Consider the following 21,692-nt stretch of genomic DNA (forward strand, 5'->3'; position numbering starts at 1 on the left):
CATTGCAAGAGGCCAACAATGGTTAAATCTTAGGCTTCGACCAAGTGCAACGAGAGAAAAGAAGAAGGTAATCCTATTGGAAATCCTCAATTAAAAACAACTAAGGAGTATGTGAGAAGGACAAGGTTTGAATCTAGGAAGAACACTCATGTGGACTAGGAAGCTGCTATGCCTGCTATCAGCAAAGAAGAATTAATGAAACAACTAGATGCAAAGATGAAGGAGTCTCAAATCCTAAAAATAGCAATCAAGCATGGCATAACAACTGGGCTACTCATCATGCCACATGCAGCAATCACACCCATTGTGCCTACAATTGGCATTGTTCTGGGTGAAAGCACATCTCAAGCACAAGATTTCAAAGAACCTACCTCTTCCACTCAAGTCCCTATGGCAGCCAGTGTACTAATTCATGAAAGTGTCACTGTTCATAATATTGAATCAAATTAAGAGGAGGATGATGAGAATATCTCGACAATAGTCCATTAGAAAAGAGGAGATACAATACAAAGGCAAGCTACCTACAAACAAGTCTTAGATGAAGCAATGTTAGAGAAAGTGCCCTCAATTCCTCAAGATGAGCAACCTTCTCAAACAGTTATTGAAGAATATAAAGATCAGACAATCGAGGCCACCCAAGCACATACATTGTTGGCATTGATGTTGTCATTGATGTCAACAATTGAGTTGATGTAACAAATCATGAGGTATCCCAAAATGAAGATAAAACAAAGAACATATTTGTCAGTTATGAAAAGGCATGCGGAGTTGATTGATTTCAAATGATGAGATGAAGTGGCATAGAGAGAATGTGCAACATGATAAAGAATGTGCAGAGGAACAACTTGACAACCACATAACTATGATATAAAGACTTTGCAGGACACCCACTAGATGGAGATGTAGAGAGATGTAAAGGCATGTAGAGACATCAGATTGACAAAGTTGCAAGATGTGTACCTCAAAGGAAAATCAAATTGACTGATATGGTGTTGCATTAGGATAGCAAAGCTATGTAGGTTAAATGTACATGCATGGTGGTTACATGGAGCAAATGGCCTCAAATAAGATAGAAAGTTCAAAGGAGTTAGATATTGGGCTTGCAAGTAGGCAGTGGAGAGAATTACATAGATCAGATTGACATGTTGATAAAAATGTTGTTGCAGCATCATATAACACATCATGTTAGTCCCACATGGAGATATAGAAGGCAAGCATGGGATGTTCTATTGGGACTCAAAATTGGACAAAGAAGTCACCAGCTATTGAGTTGATAAGGCATGATGAAATTTGGTCTGACTCAAAAAAAGTTAGTTTTAGTTGTGTATAACACACTATGTTATTCGCATGCAGTTACAGGAATGTCAAGAGGTTGTTGAGAAGTTAGACCAATCGTGCATAACATGCAAGTTATGCTATGAAATTGTGCATAACACATTGTGTTATGATGTAGGGGTTTTGACCAAATTCATTGTCTCCACATGTTGGTAGCAGTCACCGAGTCCTGTGTTGTATTTTGTACATCATGATTTCCATGTGGCAACAAGAGTTTGGTTCACGTGTATCTATGGGTCTCATGGTGTGTTCAAATGTAGGGAAGAGACCATGTGGGATAACACTTGAATGAAGAAAAGGCCATTTGTAGCTCCCCACAATGTTGAGAAGAATGAGACACAAGTCATGTAGGATAAATGTTTCATAGAGGTTGAAGACCCCCTGCTATCCTGTGGCATGTTTGTTGAGCCTTGGTTGATCACGCAGGACAAGAAAATTCAAGGGGAAATGTATCCCCTACTATCTTGCACCACACAAAGTGTGTGCATAGTGTTCATGTGGGATAATTTCAAGCAAGGCATAGTGACCCCCTACTATCCCATGACTTGTTTGCGTTGAGATTGGAGGTCTTATAGGGTAACACAAGGAGAAGCAAGAGTTGCCTCCCTCCATCCCATAGCATGATGGACATGTGAAAGGTGACCATGTGAGGTTAAAAGGACAAAGGCAAGAATCAAGAATCCTACTATCCCATAGTACTAAGTAATACAAGATGATGGTTGCTCAGGGAAACATGATGATAATGATAGAAGGTCCCCACTATCCCACACCATTCAAGATGGATGGGCAATGATCGTACGGGACAGGACAGTGAAGTGAGAGAAGGATACTGCTATCTTATAGCTTGCAAATGGATGTAAAGAGAAACTCAGGGGGTATGTAGAGGCAGAAAAATGATGCATCCCACCAGCCTAGGAAAAATAGGTGTCTGAACAGTGATGCAGGGCAAGTTAAAAGGAAAAATGTCGTGCATCCCGCCATCCCATAGCAATAGAGGTTAAGGTCATCATGACCATTAGAAGTGTTTTTGTCGAGATGGTGGTAGCCCGATAAGCACAATAGTCCATGTGGCATTTGACCCTGGTTTACTAGGTGACTTGGATGTCAATTTGATGATATTTGTGCATGTTGATAGACATAGGGTTTTACGTGGTGGCTGATCGACCTTAACCGTATGATCTAGATGAAGAATATGAAGACATGTGGATCCCTATGAACAAATAACAAAACAGATATGGAGAAGTCGGTGATGATATAAATAGTTGTCGATCCTTTTAGGGTAGTCGATGAGGATAGAGAATGCATTAATAATGATCAAGTTAGAGGCTAGTTGTGTGGCTCAAGATGATCTACGAAGAAAAGATCAGATCTCATTAGACAAATATAGATTACTAAAGTTGGTAATCAGAGTATAGAGAAGACTGAGAAGGACAGAGCAACATTTAATGGTGATCATGTTGCAGAGAGAGTTGTTGAGCTTTTTGAGGATCGAGGAAATCTACCAAGCTGAAGGTTACTAAGTATAGTAATTCAACTTTGAAAGTATGATCTGAATACAAATGGTTTTCATGAGAATACATTTATTATGAACTGATATATGTCTGAGTGGTGTGTACAATGAATTTGACCAATTTGCAAACATAATCTCTCAGAGGTCGAGGAGATTAGCTTTGAATCTATTCTAGGAGGGAAACCATTATTGGTGTAGAACTAGTCGAATAGAGTATTGGTTGATGAGATTTTGATAGTTGCAGATGTGGAAGCCAAGTTGGCAGTTGTACACCAATGGTTGGTGATAAAAAATAGAGGTGCTCATTTAAACAAAAAATAAGGAAGGAGTAAGAGAATGTAGTGCAACTAGTGTGAAGTGTAGAAAATTGTGAGCAACAAAAGAAAGTCTTTGAGTTGTAGTTGTGCAAGAGCTGAAAGTGAAGGAAGAGATAGTAGAATGCAAAAGTGAAGAGCAATAGTGTGGATAAATAATAGAATATAGGAAACAGAGATACAAGAGCAAAGTTGAGACATATAACACAGTGGGTCATATACACTGTGAGAGGGAGAGAAAGATGATTAAATTGAGCAGAGGTCAAAGGGTTGGATGAAGAGATAAGAAGAAGATAGAGAATAGAGAGTAGAGAGCAAGAGAAAAATAACAAGGTGATTAATTTGTATTTGTAATTTATCTTCATTGTAATCATCTGAGTGGGTGCTTAGAGCTAGGGGTTGGTTCTCCTTTGGGTTGGTGCCCATAAAATGTAGGGGTTTGTGCTCCTTTAGGTTGGTACCCATAAACTTTAGGGGTTGGTGCTCCTTGGGTTGGTTCCCTAAACATTGTATTCCATTTTACTTGTGAGGTTGGATTGGAGCAGTATGTACTCCAGCAACATTTCTCACTGAGGTTTTTCCCCACTATGGATTTTCCTCGTATTGTGTTATAAGTTTGTTCTCTTTGTGTGTGTATTAATGTGTTATGTATCTCTACTCATAGCTTTATTATTATTGTTATTAAAGCCTGGATCTTTTAGAATTTATAGTTCTTTTATTACCACTGATTCACCCCCCTCTCAGTGGTCCATTGTGTTCCTTTAGACATATGATGGACAAGTAGAAACCATGGAGGTAGATGAGTAGGGTCAACAAGATGAAAGAATGGTGCTCACTCCGCTAGATCAGAAGCTACTTCTCAAGCAACTAGAAGGAGACCAACATAAACAACAAGATGAAGTAGATAAAGAAGCCTTTGAGCAATAAGTAGGCGAGAAATTAGAAGAGTTTGCCAAGCAGAAACAATAGTAGGGTTATCGACAAGTGCCTCAAGAAAATTTATCTTATCAACCTTCACAACCTTCGCTACAACAAGAGGAGTCTACACAGCAACAACTTGAGCAACATCAGAAGGTTGATAAGGGATAGAAAGAAGAAGATGAGGAGAAAGAGAAGCCACCTCAAACTCACATGGTAACTACTCAAGGTGACCGATAAGATGATAGTATGCCACAATGGCTTACTTTCAGCTTCCAACAGAAGAACAAGATTGTATTGCCAAATATCACCCTACAAGAGACAATCACTAAGTCCCCAAGGAGGATAAAAAGAGCTAAGACTCTTCACCATCTCTCAAGGAGTGACTCTAGAGATGTTATTGCCAACATAGTTGTACCAATACAAGGCACTCAAGGAGAAGAACAAGCTTCCCCAAGATACCAAATATCTCAAGTAAATATTGGTAAACAGACCAAATGGGGAGAGATAGCCTCCTTAGATGCAACCACAACCTCAATAAAGATGAGGATAGAAAATGAGCATAAATCAAAGGAGGTCAAAGCTCAACTACAAAAATATAAACACTTGCTCATTGAAATGTCAAAGTCGTTGGATTCCAAATTGGGAGACACTCTGCCTTCCACCTCAGCACTTCCATAAGAAGAAGTCAAGTCAGTATATGAGATGAGTAAAGTGACAACCATGGTCAAAAATTGGGCAAGAGATTAGTTGAGTAAGGTGAGAAAATTTTTACAAGACACCATGGAGATATATAAAGATTCTTATCTCCTCGAGAAAGGCCTCATTCTCCATTATGGACAATGGGAAGCTCAATCCAACGAGATCTCAAAGAAACTAGGGTGCTTAGAAAGATCAAGGGATTGGGAGAAGATGTAATAAGAAAATAAGACATACTAGGGGGAGAGGATCTCAGTGGTTTGCAGTCTTGCATTGATATCTTGGAGCTAAAGGTAGAGATTATAGATCAATATAGAACTAAGTTACTCAAGGAACATCCATTCTTCTTTGGCTTGCTGGAACAATATGAATAGTATGTAACCAAGGTGATGGGTAAATATGGAATGAACCCATTGCAATTAGGTGCACTCTACCAAGAAGTGGTTCTCAAGCAACATGAAGCATATGTAGCTGAATACTTCTCCTTGACTACTTAATTTGATGTCACAATTATGGACAGATATATGCACCTAGTTCTCTAGTCCTACCAAGCCATGCAAACAATGGACATTTTGGTCAACATGATGGAAGAGGTCAAGGAAACTCTAAGAGTATCAAAGTTCCAAATTGAGTATGTGTCTGATCCACCATCTACCTCAATATATTGTTACATGGGAAACTACCAAAGCTATAAGGAAAACAAGTAGCAAATAGGTGGCTAACTCGGAGTATACTTCCTGTGCTAGCAAGCGAAAAAGCATAGTCTAGATTCATAGAGGTGTAACACATAGTTTTGATAGAAGCTCATATAAGCATGTGTTCCACATGCACCACACTAACAAGCCCCAAGTTGCACTCCAATTGGATGGAACTACTACTATAGTCAATGATCACTCGTTCAGTAGTGTCAATTGAGTGAGGTTCAAAAGCAGTGACTTGTATGTCAATTGTGACCTCCACCATTTTGTAATTGGGTTATAGGCATAGTTTATTCCTAGATTGTAGGGAGTAAGACACAATAAATGTAATGAATCTGACCATTTTGAGGGTCCAAAAATTGAAGATTGGAGACCATAGTTTAGGAATTTATTTGCAGTATTTACATTTCTAGTTTTAAGTTTCAAACATTGTTGAACTTTCTTAGTATCAGTGCTTGTTGGTACCTATTATTCCTTACTTAATCAATGCAAGCTTTTTCATGGATCTCATGTTTCATGATCTCTATTGATTAAAGTTGGTATTTCTTTAATCTGATATCTTCTCTCATTCTGGATAGCATAATCATTCCAAGTAATGTGGGTTTCATGATATGTGAAGTTAATAGTCAGCTCTTTCTATATGTAAGATTGTAGACCCTATGTGTGGATGGAAATTCTTAATTATTGCTATCTAGTTTGTTATTGATAATATTTGTTCATCTGAAATACTTCTTTCAAGTTGACAGTGTTGCATGGTTATGTTTGTTTCTTCTACACACCCTATCTCTTTTCATTTTGTTTCTAAGTGGATCTACATAAACATCTTTTGCAACTAGCCTACCACCTTGATTGAATAAGTTACATAGACCTTGAACTATCCATGCACAATTGTGACCCAATGTACATGACCTTGGGGAGTCGATATTTCGTAATCTTTACTCTTTTTCAGGAGAAGCTCTGCTTGTGAAGCTTGCATGTTAGGTGAGTATAAAAGACCCATCAACAAATCCCCTTGAATAACACTGAGGGGGAAATTTTTAGAATGTGTCCAACATCTCTCCTTGATATTCTTGAATCTCCCCTTGGGATTTGTGACATGGTTTAACAACCTAATATGAGGTCCTTAACTAGGATGGTAATGATATCCAGCACATCTTTTGGAAAAAACAACCAACTCAACTCCCTACAACTATAGAATAATCATTAATGAAAATTGCTAAATTACTAATTTTATTAATATCACCAAGGAAGGCAACTAATTTAATGAGTCTACAAAAAATGTTATTCAATTTTGACTTTGAATTATTTTTAATATAAGATATTTTATATTAGATCATATATAATAGTAAAGATATTTTTTAAATAAAATGATATAATTTCAGCATGTTAAAAATGATTAAATTATATATCCTTATATTTTTTAAGTTACTCTCTTGCAATTCAACGGTTGATACTAGTTCTACTAATCATTAGTTATTATTGCAATAACTATTATTGTTATTGCAATAGTGATTCAACTTTGAAATTTGTTTTGATTTTCTTATATGTATCATATTTATTATTTTTATTTTATCTATTTTTTTTTTAATTTTGAATATAATCTTCTTAGCATTATATTTAGCCGATAGTTAGCCAATGGGCTATATTACATGGGGGTTTTCACTCAACCCTGTCTCACACCAGAAATCTACTTGGGAAGTTGTTTCTTGGTTTTCAATTGGTTTTTAGTTGTGTGTCAATTCTTTCAGCAAATCATGGAATCAAATCAAATTTCATTCAATTTGAGATCAAGTTAGATTTCTTGGCTATAAAATCCTTTAGCTTGTTAGTTGATAGGCTATATTTTGTGGGACGCATCTATTCTAGTTCCAAAATGATAGTATGGATTGACTAACACACATGTTAGTCGTGTGTTTTACATCGTCGATTTTGCAATAAACAACTGTGATTGACTAACACATGGCTATCGCACTGTACAAAAGGTTCGTTTTGGAGCCAGAATAACCACAGCCTATTTTGTGGGACAAGTCTATTCTGGCTCCAAAATGGCAATACGGATTGACTAACACGTCACGTGTTTTACACCGTCGATTTTGCAATAAATAGCTACGATTGACTAACATGTTGCTATCACGCGATCTTTTTTGAAGTCAGAATAGCTTTGACCTATTTTGTATAGGGTTTCTACTAAAACCCGTTTCACTCTGGTAAACCTTGTTAGAATACAAGACCCGATAAACACTATTAGAATACAAGCTGGAAAACAATGTTCTTTTAGTAAAGTCAAATCTAATTAAATCAAATCGGATTTAGATTGGGCAATCAAGTCACATCTTGCCTATAGCTTAAAGAATCTAAATCCAATCTTTTTTACCTAAATTCTTTATGACTGTTATAAATAGATTGAAGCAGGTGTAATGAAATTATGTTAGTTCATCTCAGCTTAAACAAATTCCTATTTTCATAGGGTCTCTAATATTTTTCCTCCAAACTTTGCTCATTTATTCTCATCGACATCATTGGCAGCATACACTAATATTTTTCCTGCAAACTTTGCCCATTTATTCTCATCGGCATTGTTGGTAGCAGACACTGATATTTTTCTGACATCATTAGCAATAGACACAATTTGTGCAAAATCTTTTAGTGAAGTAATTTTTTATGTTGTCACTTCTGGTATTTTTTTCTATTGAAAACATTTTCTCTACAAAATAACTCCAATATGAGGCAGTAGGCCATAGCAAGATAATTCAGTTGCCACTAAAAGAATTTATTTCCTGTCTGGTGTCTATTCAAAATAATAATTGTCTTACCCTTTCAAGCTATGTGAAAATTACATCTGCTACAATTTGTTTGATTACATTGTAGATGAAACATAAAATTATTAAATTTAATTTTTAAATCATCAAATAATATTTTTAAATTTTCAATTTTATTCAATAAATATATTTCTCCTTACATTCAATTCAACATAATAGCTAGAATTGCTAGTGATCGCTTAGCAATGGCAAGTGACTTACCCAAAAAAATTGCACAAATTGTGCTCTATAGTCAACAATGCACATGTAATGAAGTTTTATCACAAGCCTCCTACCTTTCAACATTAAGAATATAGCCAAAGTACTGCATAAAATATAAAATTTAATTATTTTTACACCTACTAATAGTTGTTTGAAAATAGATTGAAATTTGTCTTTTAAATTACATTTTCCTCTTTGAGACTACTGCATAGACTATCCTTAACTAACAACATAGGTTTTTGAGCCAATCAAATATAGTTGAAAGAATTAAGATATATAATTTCTCATATTTTTTTATTTGGGATTAGTATTATTACACCAAATAGAAATCCAAAAGCACATATAATAATAAAAAAGAAACCACATGATTAAATCTTATACAATGGAGATACCAAAAAATATAAGGCATCATCTGTAAATAAAAAAGATTTACATGAAGTTTAAATTTTATATTTTATTTGAGTCACATAGAAATTGATAATACTGCATCTTCTATAGTCTTACATAATAAATGAGAGAAGCTCAAAGTTAAGAAGCATATTTTGTGGGAATAATGCAACAAAGACGTAAAACATATTTTCAATTACTAGCCACAAATTTCAAATTTTTATTGTGCTAGATTATGTTTAAGTGAGACTACACATATTATTCATTATGTCCAATGGAGCAACTATTGTTTTCATCTTCTAACCTAGCTACTTCCAACAACTTATATCACTCCATTGATTTCCTCAAAATGGTTTAAATTATATTTTAGATTAATGAAAAAGAGGAGAAATTCATGTCATTAGAAGAAACAATTGCTATGGCTTTGAAATATTTTCTATCAAAGTAATCCTTGCACCCCTTTCGGTGCAAGTGCTAGTATTATTTTTGTGTCTCTTTGTGCCTTCCTTTTCTCTCACGTACCCATTTTCTTTTATCTTTGAACCATTTCACAATTCTCCTCGATACACTTTGTTCAGTTTCTTGTCTCTACATGGTCCTATTTTCTTACACATGCAATCTAGATTTGGTGTTTTTTATTAATGTTCATTCTATTATAGATTTTGAGACAAATAGATATATTATTATAATAAACAAATAAATAAACAAAACATATCGACACATAATAATAATAAATATAAATGACAAGTAGTATTACAAGGTGACATAAATTCATGTTAATTTTTTATCATTTTATTTCTAAATATAAATATATTGATTTGTTTTGTAGGGACTTGTCGTACAACAAGTTTACAGGAGATTTTCCTTCTTGGTATTTAAAGTCCATTTCAAATAAAAAAAAATTGTAAGACTATCTTGAACAATATATTTGGAACATGTATCTATGTTTTTCACTCTGTTTTTATTATTTTTTTATTATAAGTTATTATAACTTTATATTATGAAATTGAAAAATAGTGTTACACTCTTTCTAAAAATTATTTTCTATATAATCCATAATTTAAAATTAGTTATATTTTTCTTAATCTTTAATTAAAATAGTTACCACAATATATTCTCCCACTAAATATTGTTTTCACAGGAATTTGGTAGGGAATTCATTTAATACCAATCCTACTTCAGAGAGGTATGTCTAAAATGCATCCTTTGATTTGGATTTTATATCATTTAATATTATTGAATATTACTTACTTTTATGGAAGAAAAATAAAATCTCTTACTGATGTAAATTATTATATGTAATAATTTTTTGGATTATCAATAATGAACTTGTTATTTGTCATTGAATCAATCCAGCAATATTGAGTATCTTCAAAAAGGTTTCAGATGTGACTCAAAATATCAAAAAAGTAAGCTTCTATTTTTTATTATTCAATATTTCCTTATCATTATAATCAAGAGGAGGCATATTTATTATTATTTAAAAAAAATGACTTAAAATATCCAAAAAGTAAGCTTCTAATTTTTATTATTCAATATTTCATTATCATTATAATTAAGAGGAGGCATATTTATTATTATTTAAAAAAAATAAAAATTGGATGTTTATGAAACTTCATTATTGGTAATGGGTTGAAGCCGATAAGGTGTACATATCCTCCCCACTTGTGGGAATTGAACTTGTGACCTCTCTTTCAAGAGTGCAAGTTCTCCACCACTAGGCCAACTCAGGTTGTAGTTTGCTCGAATCTCCACTAATAAAATTAGTATTTAATTATCTTTAAATAAATTAAACTTATTATTTTTAAATATAAGTTAGTCACGATAATATCTCACCATTAATCAATTCTTAAATGTTAAATATTTTTCTATATAATTATAATATTTATAGTAAAAAAATTCATACTTATCTAATAATTTTCTTCATAAATTCACCTTGTAAAGGATTAACACTACCATAATAAAATTTTCTCTTAGAAGATTTCTCTATTAAATTGTGTACTGAAGACTTGATTTCTCATCATAAATTTTGATTAATATGTATGATATAATTTTATTGATATGATCATTTTTTATTTATTTTTTTTGATAAAAGTGGATGAGACCACTAAAATTATATTGATTATATATATATTTTTTACATGTGTCTAGTTCAAAGAGCACTGAAGGGAAAGAACCAGTAAGAAAACCCTTCAGTATTGCTCAAAAGAACATAAGCCTATCTACCCATTACAAAAAGCTCATAGGCATACCAAACCCCCCATATACATTGCAATACATTGCATTCCACATTAGATATAAAGTAAGTTGTAAGAATCAGTCTAACAAAGAGCATCTGAAGATGGAGTCAAGAATGTCCACCAAAAATCAGTGCCATCACCCCAAAATCCAACCTATCTAAACACCACAAGAATCCAAAGCTCTGAAGAAAACAAAACTCAGAGCCATGAGAGAACCAAGAATAAGAGATCCTGCCATCACAAATATGGTGAGCAAACATAAACAGATCCAAATAAGAAGCAGAGAAGGATATTGAAGACCCTCAGGAAGAAGGATGAGACCGATCCAAAGAATAATCCAAATCAATAACCCAAGGAATAATATCAGAATAAGAAACCCTCTGCAATACCACATTAACTACTCTTTCCAATTCCTCAGATAAGCCACCAACCACCAAATTTGGCAAGAATTCTCCATAGAAAATATAACATGATGTTAGAGTGAAAAGCAAGACAAAGATCGAATGAAAGCCATAAGTGCCCACCAACAACAATATAATAGAGAACAATATCACCATATCATAATTATCCCATCATAAGAGAAAGATGCTAACATGAAGTTGATCATGCAATGATAAAGCCAACAAATACCATAATAACCCCAATCATTAAAACAACTCCATGAATCACAGATCAACCATGATGCCATATGAAATGAAGAGAGAATCAAGTCCTTAAGGTACAAAAACCTGATGGAAAGGCATCAAACAACTAGTCGCAACGAAAAATGATTACCAAAAATAGAGGATCAAGCAAATACTATACAAGTACCCCTGCCATATAGTTACTGACTAATATGTAATGATTGTCGAAATCCAAAGAGATCCCAAACTTATGAAAGAAGTTCAAAAAATCTCACCAACCAAGATAACCAAAAGACGACCACTCAATCGAGAAAGAATAACTCCACCATCCAATCCAAAAGGTACCCCTCCTACCCCTGGACTTTGTGCGGAGATACTACCAAATATGACTACAATAGAAATGTTGCCATAAGGTAGGACAACATCCCCCCTATAGCCATATAGGGAAGTAACAACCACATAAAGCAAGGAGCCACCAACTAAAAAAGCATCTTCATGCAAGATGCGGGAATGTCCGAGGGAGAAACCTCTAGGAAATCAACACCCTCAACAACAGCCTTATTTTCTAAAAAATATGCAATGACGTTGGTCTCCCTAAAACAATGTGAGATAGAAAAAGTGGAAAAGCATTTTAACTAGCGCTGAAGAATGTGATCTAAGAAATATTGCAGATGCCAAGATAGACATTTCTTAGCTACAACCGCCTAAAACACCATCATGGAATCACCTTCAATAATAATGTCTTTAATGTTTAATGAAAGAGAGAGATCAAGCCCAAAGGATAAAGCCTAAAACTCAGCCACGTTATTGGTATCATGCCCAATTTGTTTACCCACAACTTTGATGATTTTTGAAGAATGATAAAAAATAACTACTCCAACACCAGACCTCGGATTACCCTTGGAAGCCCCATCAAACTGAAGTTTGAATGAAGGGAATGGTGGAGAATTCCATCTAGCCAATTTTCATTTAACCAAAGAAGATAGACCACCTGATACAGCCCCATGGGAGGGCATCAGACGAAGTACAGACCATTTCCAAGTAGCCTAATTATCCCAATGAGAGAAAGAACTGAGATGATCTAAGTTTTTATGGATGAAAGAAAGTACCACCTCACTGATGGAGGATTGAATCTTACCAATTACTTCAATCAAAGTGACATATTTATGAATAAAAATTCTAGAATTTCTTTTGAGCCAAAGATTCCAAATCACCAGTGATGGGGCCACAACCCAAAGGGATGAATAAAATGATGAGGAAAACAACAAGGGCCAGGCCATGAAATGCAAAAGTAGATTGGGACCTATCGCAGAAGACCACCCAAGCATGCCAAATAACCAATAACAGCACTCAGAAGCAAATGGACAAAATAGGAAAAGATGGTCCATGGATTCCATATAATGACCACAAAAAACACAAGGGAATACAAGTGTAATCCCAAGTCTGTCCAAACGCATCCTAGTGAGAACCTTGTCTTGGACTGCCAACCAAGCAAACGACCCTGCTTTAGGAAGACAAGTCAGATGCCAAAAAAGCTTAGTAGGCCAACAAGGGGATGGTGAAGTTTGAACTAAAGAATTATAACCATCTTTAACTGAATATGAACCAGCAACACTCTTAATCCAAACCAAGGAATCCTCTTTATTTTGGAAAACAAGGGGCCTTTTGTGAAGTTCTTCCACAAAAGCCAGAATAAGATTATTATCAACAGACAAGGGAGGGATAATCTTCCATTTCTCAATCACACAAGGACTAGTGGAGACAATGTCAAAATAATGTGCAACAAAAGGCCCCCAAAGCTCTAATAGAATACCAGACAAAGGGGACCAGTCTCGGATGGCTGAAAGGGCAGAGTGCCCATTCCAGACTTCATCCCAAAACCAAACTTTCTTCCCATTATGAACAACCCAAGATAGATGTGGCAAAATAACCATCCTACAAGATACCAAAAAATTCTAGAAAGCCGAATCTTTTGGAAGAGATGAAGCAGTAAAAATCCTTTCTCTGGAAGCACCCCTTAAATACTTAGCAAACATGATTGCAACCCATTTACTATGAGGTTTGGCATATAATTTCCATACCAATTTTGTCCCTAAATCTTTATTCTGAGCAGCTAAATTATGAATACCTGCACCCCCTAGCTCTTTGGGATGAAAAATATTGTCCCAAGCCAAGAGAGGGATCCTCGACCTATCACCCAAGTTATCATTCCAAAAAAAGGTCCTAAGGGAAACCTTAATGCTCTTAATAACTTGGGGGGGAGCCTACAAAACAGACATCAAAAATGTGGGGATGACATTCAAGACTGACTTAATTAAAAGAATTTTACCAACCATCATAAGCCACTTGTGATTCCAGGAAGAGATTCGAGAGGATATTGTATGAACAATTTTGTTCCAAAAGGAAGCCTTTTCCGACCCTAGAAAAAAAGGAATGCCCAGGTATACACACGGAAGGGTCCCTACTTGGAAATTCCAAAAGCGGACAAGTCTATCTCTAACTAGAGGGGAGACATTCACAAAAAAGACTTTGGACTTATGATTATTAACACTTTGTCTAGAAAGATATGCATAATCATAGATAATTTTCTTAAAACTCAAGCCTCCCTTAGAGAGGCTACCTCGAACATAAGCGTATCATCCACAAACAAGAAATGGGATTGTAGAGAAAGGAGGCCATCTATTCTAATACTTGACCATAAACCAGATGATGTAGCATTAGATATGGCCCTACTTAATGCTTCTGCCAAAAGAATAAAAAGAAAAGGAGACAAAGGATCCCCTTGCCTAAGTCCCCGAGAGGAAGCAAAAAACCTTGAAGGGGAACTATTAACCAAAACTAAAAAGTGAGTAGATGATATACAAGAAAACACCCACTTAACCCAACAATGCAAAAAACTCAATCTATGCAAAACAACCCTCAGAGCCTGCCAATTAGCCCGTTCATAAGCCTTAAGCATGTCTAGCTTAAGTATCATAGCCGGAAACTTTTTTTGAGATATGGAGTGCAAAATTTCATGAGCTACAATCGTACCTTCAGATGTTTCCCGACCAGGTACAAATCCTCCCTGCTCCAGGGAAACAATCTGAGGAAGGAGCTTAGAGAGCCTAACCAAAATTGCCTTATTAAAGATTTTATATAAAGTAGTACATAAGGAAATCAGACGAAAATCTAAGAACAAAGTAGGATTATCCACCTTTGGAATGATAGCAATAAGAGTAGTATTAAGCTCTCTAAGAATAGACCTATTTCTTCTAGATTCCTCCAAGGCTAACAATACATCATTCCCTATAAACTCCCAGCACTTTTGAAAGAATAGTGTCATAAACCCATCCAAACCTGAGGCCTTCTCTAGATGCATGGAAAATACTATCTCTTTTAGTTCAGCTAGAGTAAAGGGAGCCATAAGCTTCTTATTATCTTCTTGAGAAACTAAAGAGAGGATCGATTGCACAATCTCATTATCTAGCGCAATTGGATCTGTTGTAAGAAGTGACTTAAAGAACCTAATGGCTTTGGAAGCAATATCTTCCTCATCCACCAAATTGTTCCCATTAGAGTCAGTAATACAGGAAATTCAATTACGTTGCCTCTTGAGCTTGGACGAGGAATGAAAAAACTTAGTATTTCTATCCCCTTCAGAGAGCCAAAGGTCTCTAGACTTTTGCCTCCAATAAGATTCTTCCCTAGCCAAAGTCTCAATAAGTTGAAAGTTCAACAACTTCAACCTATCATACAAAAGAGAGGACATTCCTAAAGCCATAATGCTCTTATTAATTTGTTCAATTTCTTCCTGAATCTTGGCCTTTTCTCCAAAAATGTTCTTGAAATGTGATACTTTCCACACCTTAATCTTCTGCTTTAAGAAACCCAGCTTATTAACAAGATGAAACATCCAAGACCTAGGAAAGAATGGGGCAGAGCACCACCATTGCTTTAATGAAGGTAGGAAATATTGATCTCGAAATCACATTGGCTCAAACTTAAAAGGTAACTTCCGAGGAGCCCTATCCTCAAAAATAGTAAACTGAATAGGAAAATGGTCAGAACCAGTAAAGGGGAGAACTGAAGAAACAAAGTCCTATCCTGAATTAAACCAATTTTCTGAAACCAGAAAATGATCCAACCTCTCAAAAATTTGGCAAAAGTCTCTATGCATGTTGGTCCATGTAAATGTCCCATTAAGCAGTTTACAATCAACCAAATTTAATGACTGAATGAAGAGGCAAAAATCTGACATAGAATGCTTGTTAGGGATGATTCCCCCAGCCTTTTCATTCAAACTAGTAATTGCATTAAAATCCCCCCCAAAAATTAGAAAAACATTACGCAGCGGGGCAGCAAGGGAAGCCAGAAATTCCCAAAGGTTTCTTTTTTCTAAAACCCTAAACGGCCCATAAACATTAAAGAGCCAAAATTTTAAATTAGATATCCTACTTTTGACGAGACCAAGCATCCAGTTGGATGAGGAAGAAATTAATGAGAAATGAACACTAGAATCTTTCCAAAGGATCGCAAGACCCCTAGAAGCACTTGAAGAGGGAGAAGCACAAAAATTCCACACTTTCTAGGAAGAGAATAACCTATTAGTAGAAGATAGATTTAACTTAGTTTCTTGTACCATGACCACATCACACTTCATTAAGTCCATTTGTGACTTAATCAAGCGTCATTTGTTAGGGGTATTTAAGCCCCTAACATTCCAGGATAAAATCCTCATTGGCCCTGAGGGGAAGCGTCTGCTCCCCTCGAGATTTCCAAAGAAACCGGAGAAACCTTACTTGCCCAAAAGGTCTTGTGAAGACTACGCTTAGTCGCCAAGCCTCTTGTGACTGGTGGACTAAAGGGTTTTTTGGGTCTTTTCTTTATGAAAGTTTCCTAAGAGGAAAGAAGACTTGACTGAATTCCCGCATCAATTTCTAGCCTAGTTTTAATAGATTTAGGTTTATGACCTCTTTTCCCAGGAGTTGACAATGTGGGAGAAAGAGGGGTTTCTACTAAAGGAAGCCCAGTATTACCCAAAGAAGTATCTGTAGGTAATCTATTTTCTAGAACCGAAGCCACCTGACCCTCTACCCTATCTGTAAGAATGTGAGCCGAAGATGGTCCAAGAACTGATGGCACTACAACTTTATCCAGATTAAGTACATCAAAGGAGTTTGTAGTGGGGAAAGCAGCCAAGTCATTTTCCAAGCTACCCAAATCAACTGAGATTGAAGAAATAACTTTATTGGCAAGATCAGAGTTGAGAGAGACCTTATTTGTATTAGCAATATATTGTACCTGAGCAATAAGCTGCTCATCTAGGATAATATCAACATCCCTAGGATGTTCTGAGGTTTTCAACCCTTCAAGAAATTGTGTCTCAGACCCTAAGAATTTCCCAAACTCAGCAGAAGACATTCCCTTAGGTAAATCATCATTAGGATCATTAGAATTATTCAAAAGAGAACCATTCACACACCCAATCTTTGAGGAAGGAACATAATGCAGGGGAGCCTCTGCCAAAGCTTCAGGAATGAAAGTTGTCTTCTTAGGGGAAGTTAAATTAGAAGCAGAAACATCTAAATGGTTCTTACTCCAAACAAACAACTCTACATCCCTATCAAAAGAGGAATCAATACCACCTGAGCCAAATTGAATGGTATTCATGTGAAAAAACAGAGGAGAGTCCATAATCACCGAAGAACAACCAAAACTTCCAGAATCTTTTAACAAATTTTGACGCCAAAGTCCAAAAGGAGACCAAATATTATAAAACTTCGGTGGAGAAACTTTAGGTGAAATTAAAACACAATTTTTTACAACCACTACCCCATCCTCAAATTCTGAATGATACAACAAAAATTTGCCAAAAGAATCCCCAATCTTAGTTAAAATATCAGATTCAATAAATTCTAATGGAAACAAAGGAAGTTTAAACTAGGTAGGGACCTATTTTGGACCAACCCTAGACGAAGCTAGAAAGGGCTTCCAACTTTCTACAAAGATTAGATTCTTTCCAAGCCAAAAAAATGGAACACAGAATGCCTTATCTCTAGCAGATGTAGAATAAAAAATAACAATGAACGAACTTGTAGAGAGAACATGGAAATATAAAGTGCCATACCAGTGCGCATGTATTTTATAATGGAGCTTAGACAAAGGAAGAGAGTCACCCCAAACCTAGATAACAACTGCCAAAGCCCGAAGATCATATGCCTTCTTCCCCAAGCTAACATCTGAGGCATCAATTAATGGAAGCGAGGATGAAGTAGGCTGTGAGGGAAAAAGAACATTCGGCTCTTGACATTTTGAGCTCTTTTTTAATGGCTATGAATTATCAGAGTCTCTTGGCAAGCCAAGCCAAGCCTTATTATCAAAAACCCTAGCATGATGAATCTGCTTTTGACCACTCTTTTGCTAGTTTCTCCAATTACAACCCCGATTTCAATTGCGCATAAAAAACCCTTTGAAATACACAGAAGAAGGAAACTCAAATGTGATTCCCCCACCATCACAAGGAGACGAAACTAGGGAATCAATCCATTTTCCTCCGCGAAACACCAATTAAGGAATGTGTCCAGCGTACATACCAAAAGGATCCTTGGGGGGAGGCGGATCTGCCACCGCCTCATTTCCCCAACACCTTTGCGACTGCATGACGAGTGATCCTCTCCCAGCAGTGATTTGACTTAATATATCCTTCGCCCAATCAATGTTTTCACCTAGACGTCTTTCAGTCGGAGGGGGAATGAGTACGATATAGCTTGCATTGGAAGGGGCAAGTGTTAGCAATTGTCTTGGACCATGCTTCGTATGTATCTGCAAGATGCCTGGTAATTGTGTCTCCTATGTTGGACTTGATCTCTGTCTCAGACTGTAGCAAACTTACTGTAGTTCTGGCTAAATTGAGCCGCCCTTGATATGATCATTTTTATATGAATATTGTGGATTTATTAGTTGTATATTCAAGAAATAATAGTGAAATTTATTGAATTTTTTTTAGAATCTTAATGATGATTTTTCACTTTTAAAAGATGATTTCAATAATATCCTTAATCAAATTGAATAATCTAATGGAGTTTTAAACATCTCTAAATCTCAATATAATTTCATGGGCTTCAATAGTCATTATGGAATCATTGGCATCATATCAAAAAATGGGAAGTGTGGAGTGCACCTTAGTCTAATATAAGGTCCAACTAAAAGATAAACTGAGTAGTGATGATTACATGAGCAAAGGAAAACACAATGAGGGAAAATGCAACTAAAACCCTAGCCACATGTCATCATGGCCCATTAAATTCTACCACCTACGTGGAAGACTCTGTGAACAAAGATAGTGAAGACCTTGTAGAGGATGGAGAGCTCCTCCTTGATATCTTATTAGTTGCCCAAATTCATCCCCTTTCAGTCCCTATTGATGCTATCTTTGACCTATGTTTCTACCTTGACAAAGGTTTGAATTGCTAGTGTAATGAGGAGCTTAGGAACATTGTAGAGGTGGAGATGGTGATTAAGGAGGTTTTTCAGTTTGATGTGAGTAGATCTGACAACATCCCTTTGGTTTTTTTTTCTCTCTCCACCCGTGGCTTTCATAAGGGCTTCCTCTTTGCCCCTGTGACTTGTAAGAAGGTTGGTATTGTAAAGAATAAGGTCAATATGGCCTCAATGGGTGACCTCATGAAGGGTTCTTCCTTGTACCTTGTTGTATGTAGTTATACCCTTCTTATCTCCCTGCTAATCTAGTTGTTAGTAGGGAGATGTTGACTAGGCTTGTTGGTTTAGTTTATCTAAATAGGACATTGGTTGAAGCTGTTTCTAAAGTTGGGTTTTGTGCTTCTTTAGAATCTAAGAAGTTTTTCTCAAATGATATGGACAAATGTCTCTAATTTTTCTCTTTCCCCACATAAGGTCCTTGAAGATTTTTGTGGGCTATCTAGTCTATAGAAATATGTTTGTAAGTATGTTGAAGAAGATGTGTGTGTGTGTTGACACTTCCAAGGCTTATACATTTTCTATAGTCTATGATTTTTGTTGAGCCTGATGTGGTCGCTACTCTCCTTGAGACTACTCCTTTTCCTTCTATCAAGCCCGTCTCTCCTTGTGGGAAGTAGCTAGTATTTTAGATTCCCATTGAGTCTCTAAAGTGGTTTGAGAGCTCACTTATTAGGATCTTTTGATGAAAATATCCCTATATTGACTTTACCAAACAATGGATCTCTCAGTTTGGAAGTTAAAAGGACAAGTCAAGGTAACTAAAATGCTTAATAATTTCTTCCTCTTTTCCTTTTCTGATATTAAGGATTGTGTTATGATTCTTATTAAAGGAGGGCCTATAATTAGGAAATAATGATTCATACCAAGTTGCATTGAATCCATTTTCTACATATCCCATGAGATAAAAGCATGCATACAAGATTACAAAATCACCATTATGCAAAGATCAAATATACAATCCATAATATATCACAAGATATACCTTGGTAAAAGGGAAAAACACAGCTTGCAAACTATCCATACTCCATGTATTTTTCAACCATAAAGCAATACAAAGCACTCACGAAGTTACAATGAATAATCCTAAAACATCAAGCCCTCCAATGCATTCTTCATGTGTCCAAGCATGAATCCATGCATCCCATGCCATGCCTCACATATGTAGTCCTAAAAAAGACCCAATAATGATAGCCCACTCAACTAGTTAACCTAAACTGATAACATATGCTTGATTTTATAGAACCAAGCTCACACAAAATAAAATTAGTGGTAAAGCAATACCAAGTGAATACAATACCATTGACCCCTCATTTAATATTGGGTACTAAGTTTTCACTTTATTAATATTCCCTAATATTAAATTAAATTCATTTATCCAATGTGATGCCCACATTAAATATATTTACAATACTACAATACCACACATAAGGTGGGCCCAAGAATGTTAACTCCTAGTGATGCATGTCCTTCTAGGTTCCCCTAGGTGTAACACATTATAATAATACATTATATGTTGAACACTTCCAAATGCTGAGAGGGGGGAGGGTGAATCAACGTATATTAAAACTTAACCAATTTAATCACTCAATTATCATTCATTCCATTTATCACATGCCCAAAGATAAAGAATTGAAAAATTTAAGGCAATCACACATGAATGTACCAATATTTTACATGGAAAATCCAATGATGGAAAAACCACGATGAGAACTATCCTACTATATGAAATTTAGGTTAAAATGTTTAGGCTCAAGGCCAAGGAGCTCACTACCCTTGATGTGGAGTTACAAGACTAAGGAACACAACCTCAAGGAAAGATACAAAATACTTATGAAAACTAAAGATCACTTCTTCGAGACAAGTTAAATTTCATATGAAAGAGAGACATCAATAAGATTGAACTATAGCCAATCACATCCAATGATATGTTGATTATAGTTCTTTATTTAAAAACTCATCTAAAACTATCTTCAAAACTACACTACTATAATTGTGAGCCTTTGCACAACTTCACAAACACTTTGCACAACACATGGAAATTCTTCTATACATCTACAAAATGATTTTATTCCTTTTATACCATTCACAATCCAAATAGCATCAATTAGATTGACCTAAATAGATGTAACATGTAAAATCAAAATATTCATCCCAAAAACAATCTTCAATGCATTTGGGAAGGCAAAGTGAAATGCATGAGGAATCACATCATGTTGTCACACCTTCTTGTCAGTCCCAAAATATCTCCTATAGATCCACATGATATTGCACAAACCAAAACATTATAGGTTGGCTCAAAATGATAAAATAATTAAGGCACACCACCACAACATACCCAAATTACAATGTGGACCATCAAAAACAATTGTAAATGATCAACATAGAATCACTTGATATATTCAAATGAAAAGCAATGGATCATATCACCAAATACTAAAGAAAGAGGAATGCAATTCACTCTTGTAT

The 21,692-nt window shown here is 35.6% G+C and overlaps 1 protein-coding gene across 4 annotated transcripts in view; it reads left to right on the forward strand.

Annotated features, from left to right (window-relative positions):
• LOC131039103 (probable LRR receptor-like serine/threonine-protein kinase At1g53430) overlaps positions 1–21,692 on the forward strand; it is a 101,090-nt gene that overhangs the window by 52,904 nt on the left and 26,494 nt on the right. For 2 of the 4 annotated variants that reach the window (XM_057971759.1, XM_057971762.1), the window contains 3 exons: positions 9,711–9,785; positions 10,023–10,067; positions 10,238–10,290. In XM_057971759.1, the coding sequence (XP_057827742.1) occupies positions 9,711–9,785; positions 10,023–10,067; positions 10,238–10,290 (173 nt within the window). Of the gene's footprint in view, positions 1–9,710; positions 9,786–10,022; positions 10,068–10,237; positions 10,291–21,692 lie in introns of those variants that run through there. The other 2 variants (XM_057971767.1, XM_057971780.1) reach the window with 2 other exon arrangements.

The sequence above is a fragment of the Cryptomeria japonica genome, chromosome 6 (assembly GCF_030272615.1).
Source record: "Cryptomeria japonica chromosome 6, Sugi_1.0, whole genome shotgun sequence".
In the NCBI taxonomy this organism is placed as follows: Eukaryota; Viridiplantae; Streptophyta; class Pinopsida; order Cupressales; family Cupressaceae; genus Cryptomeria; species Cryptomeria japonica.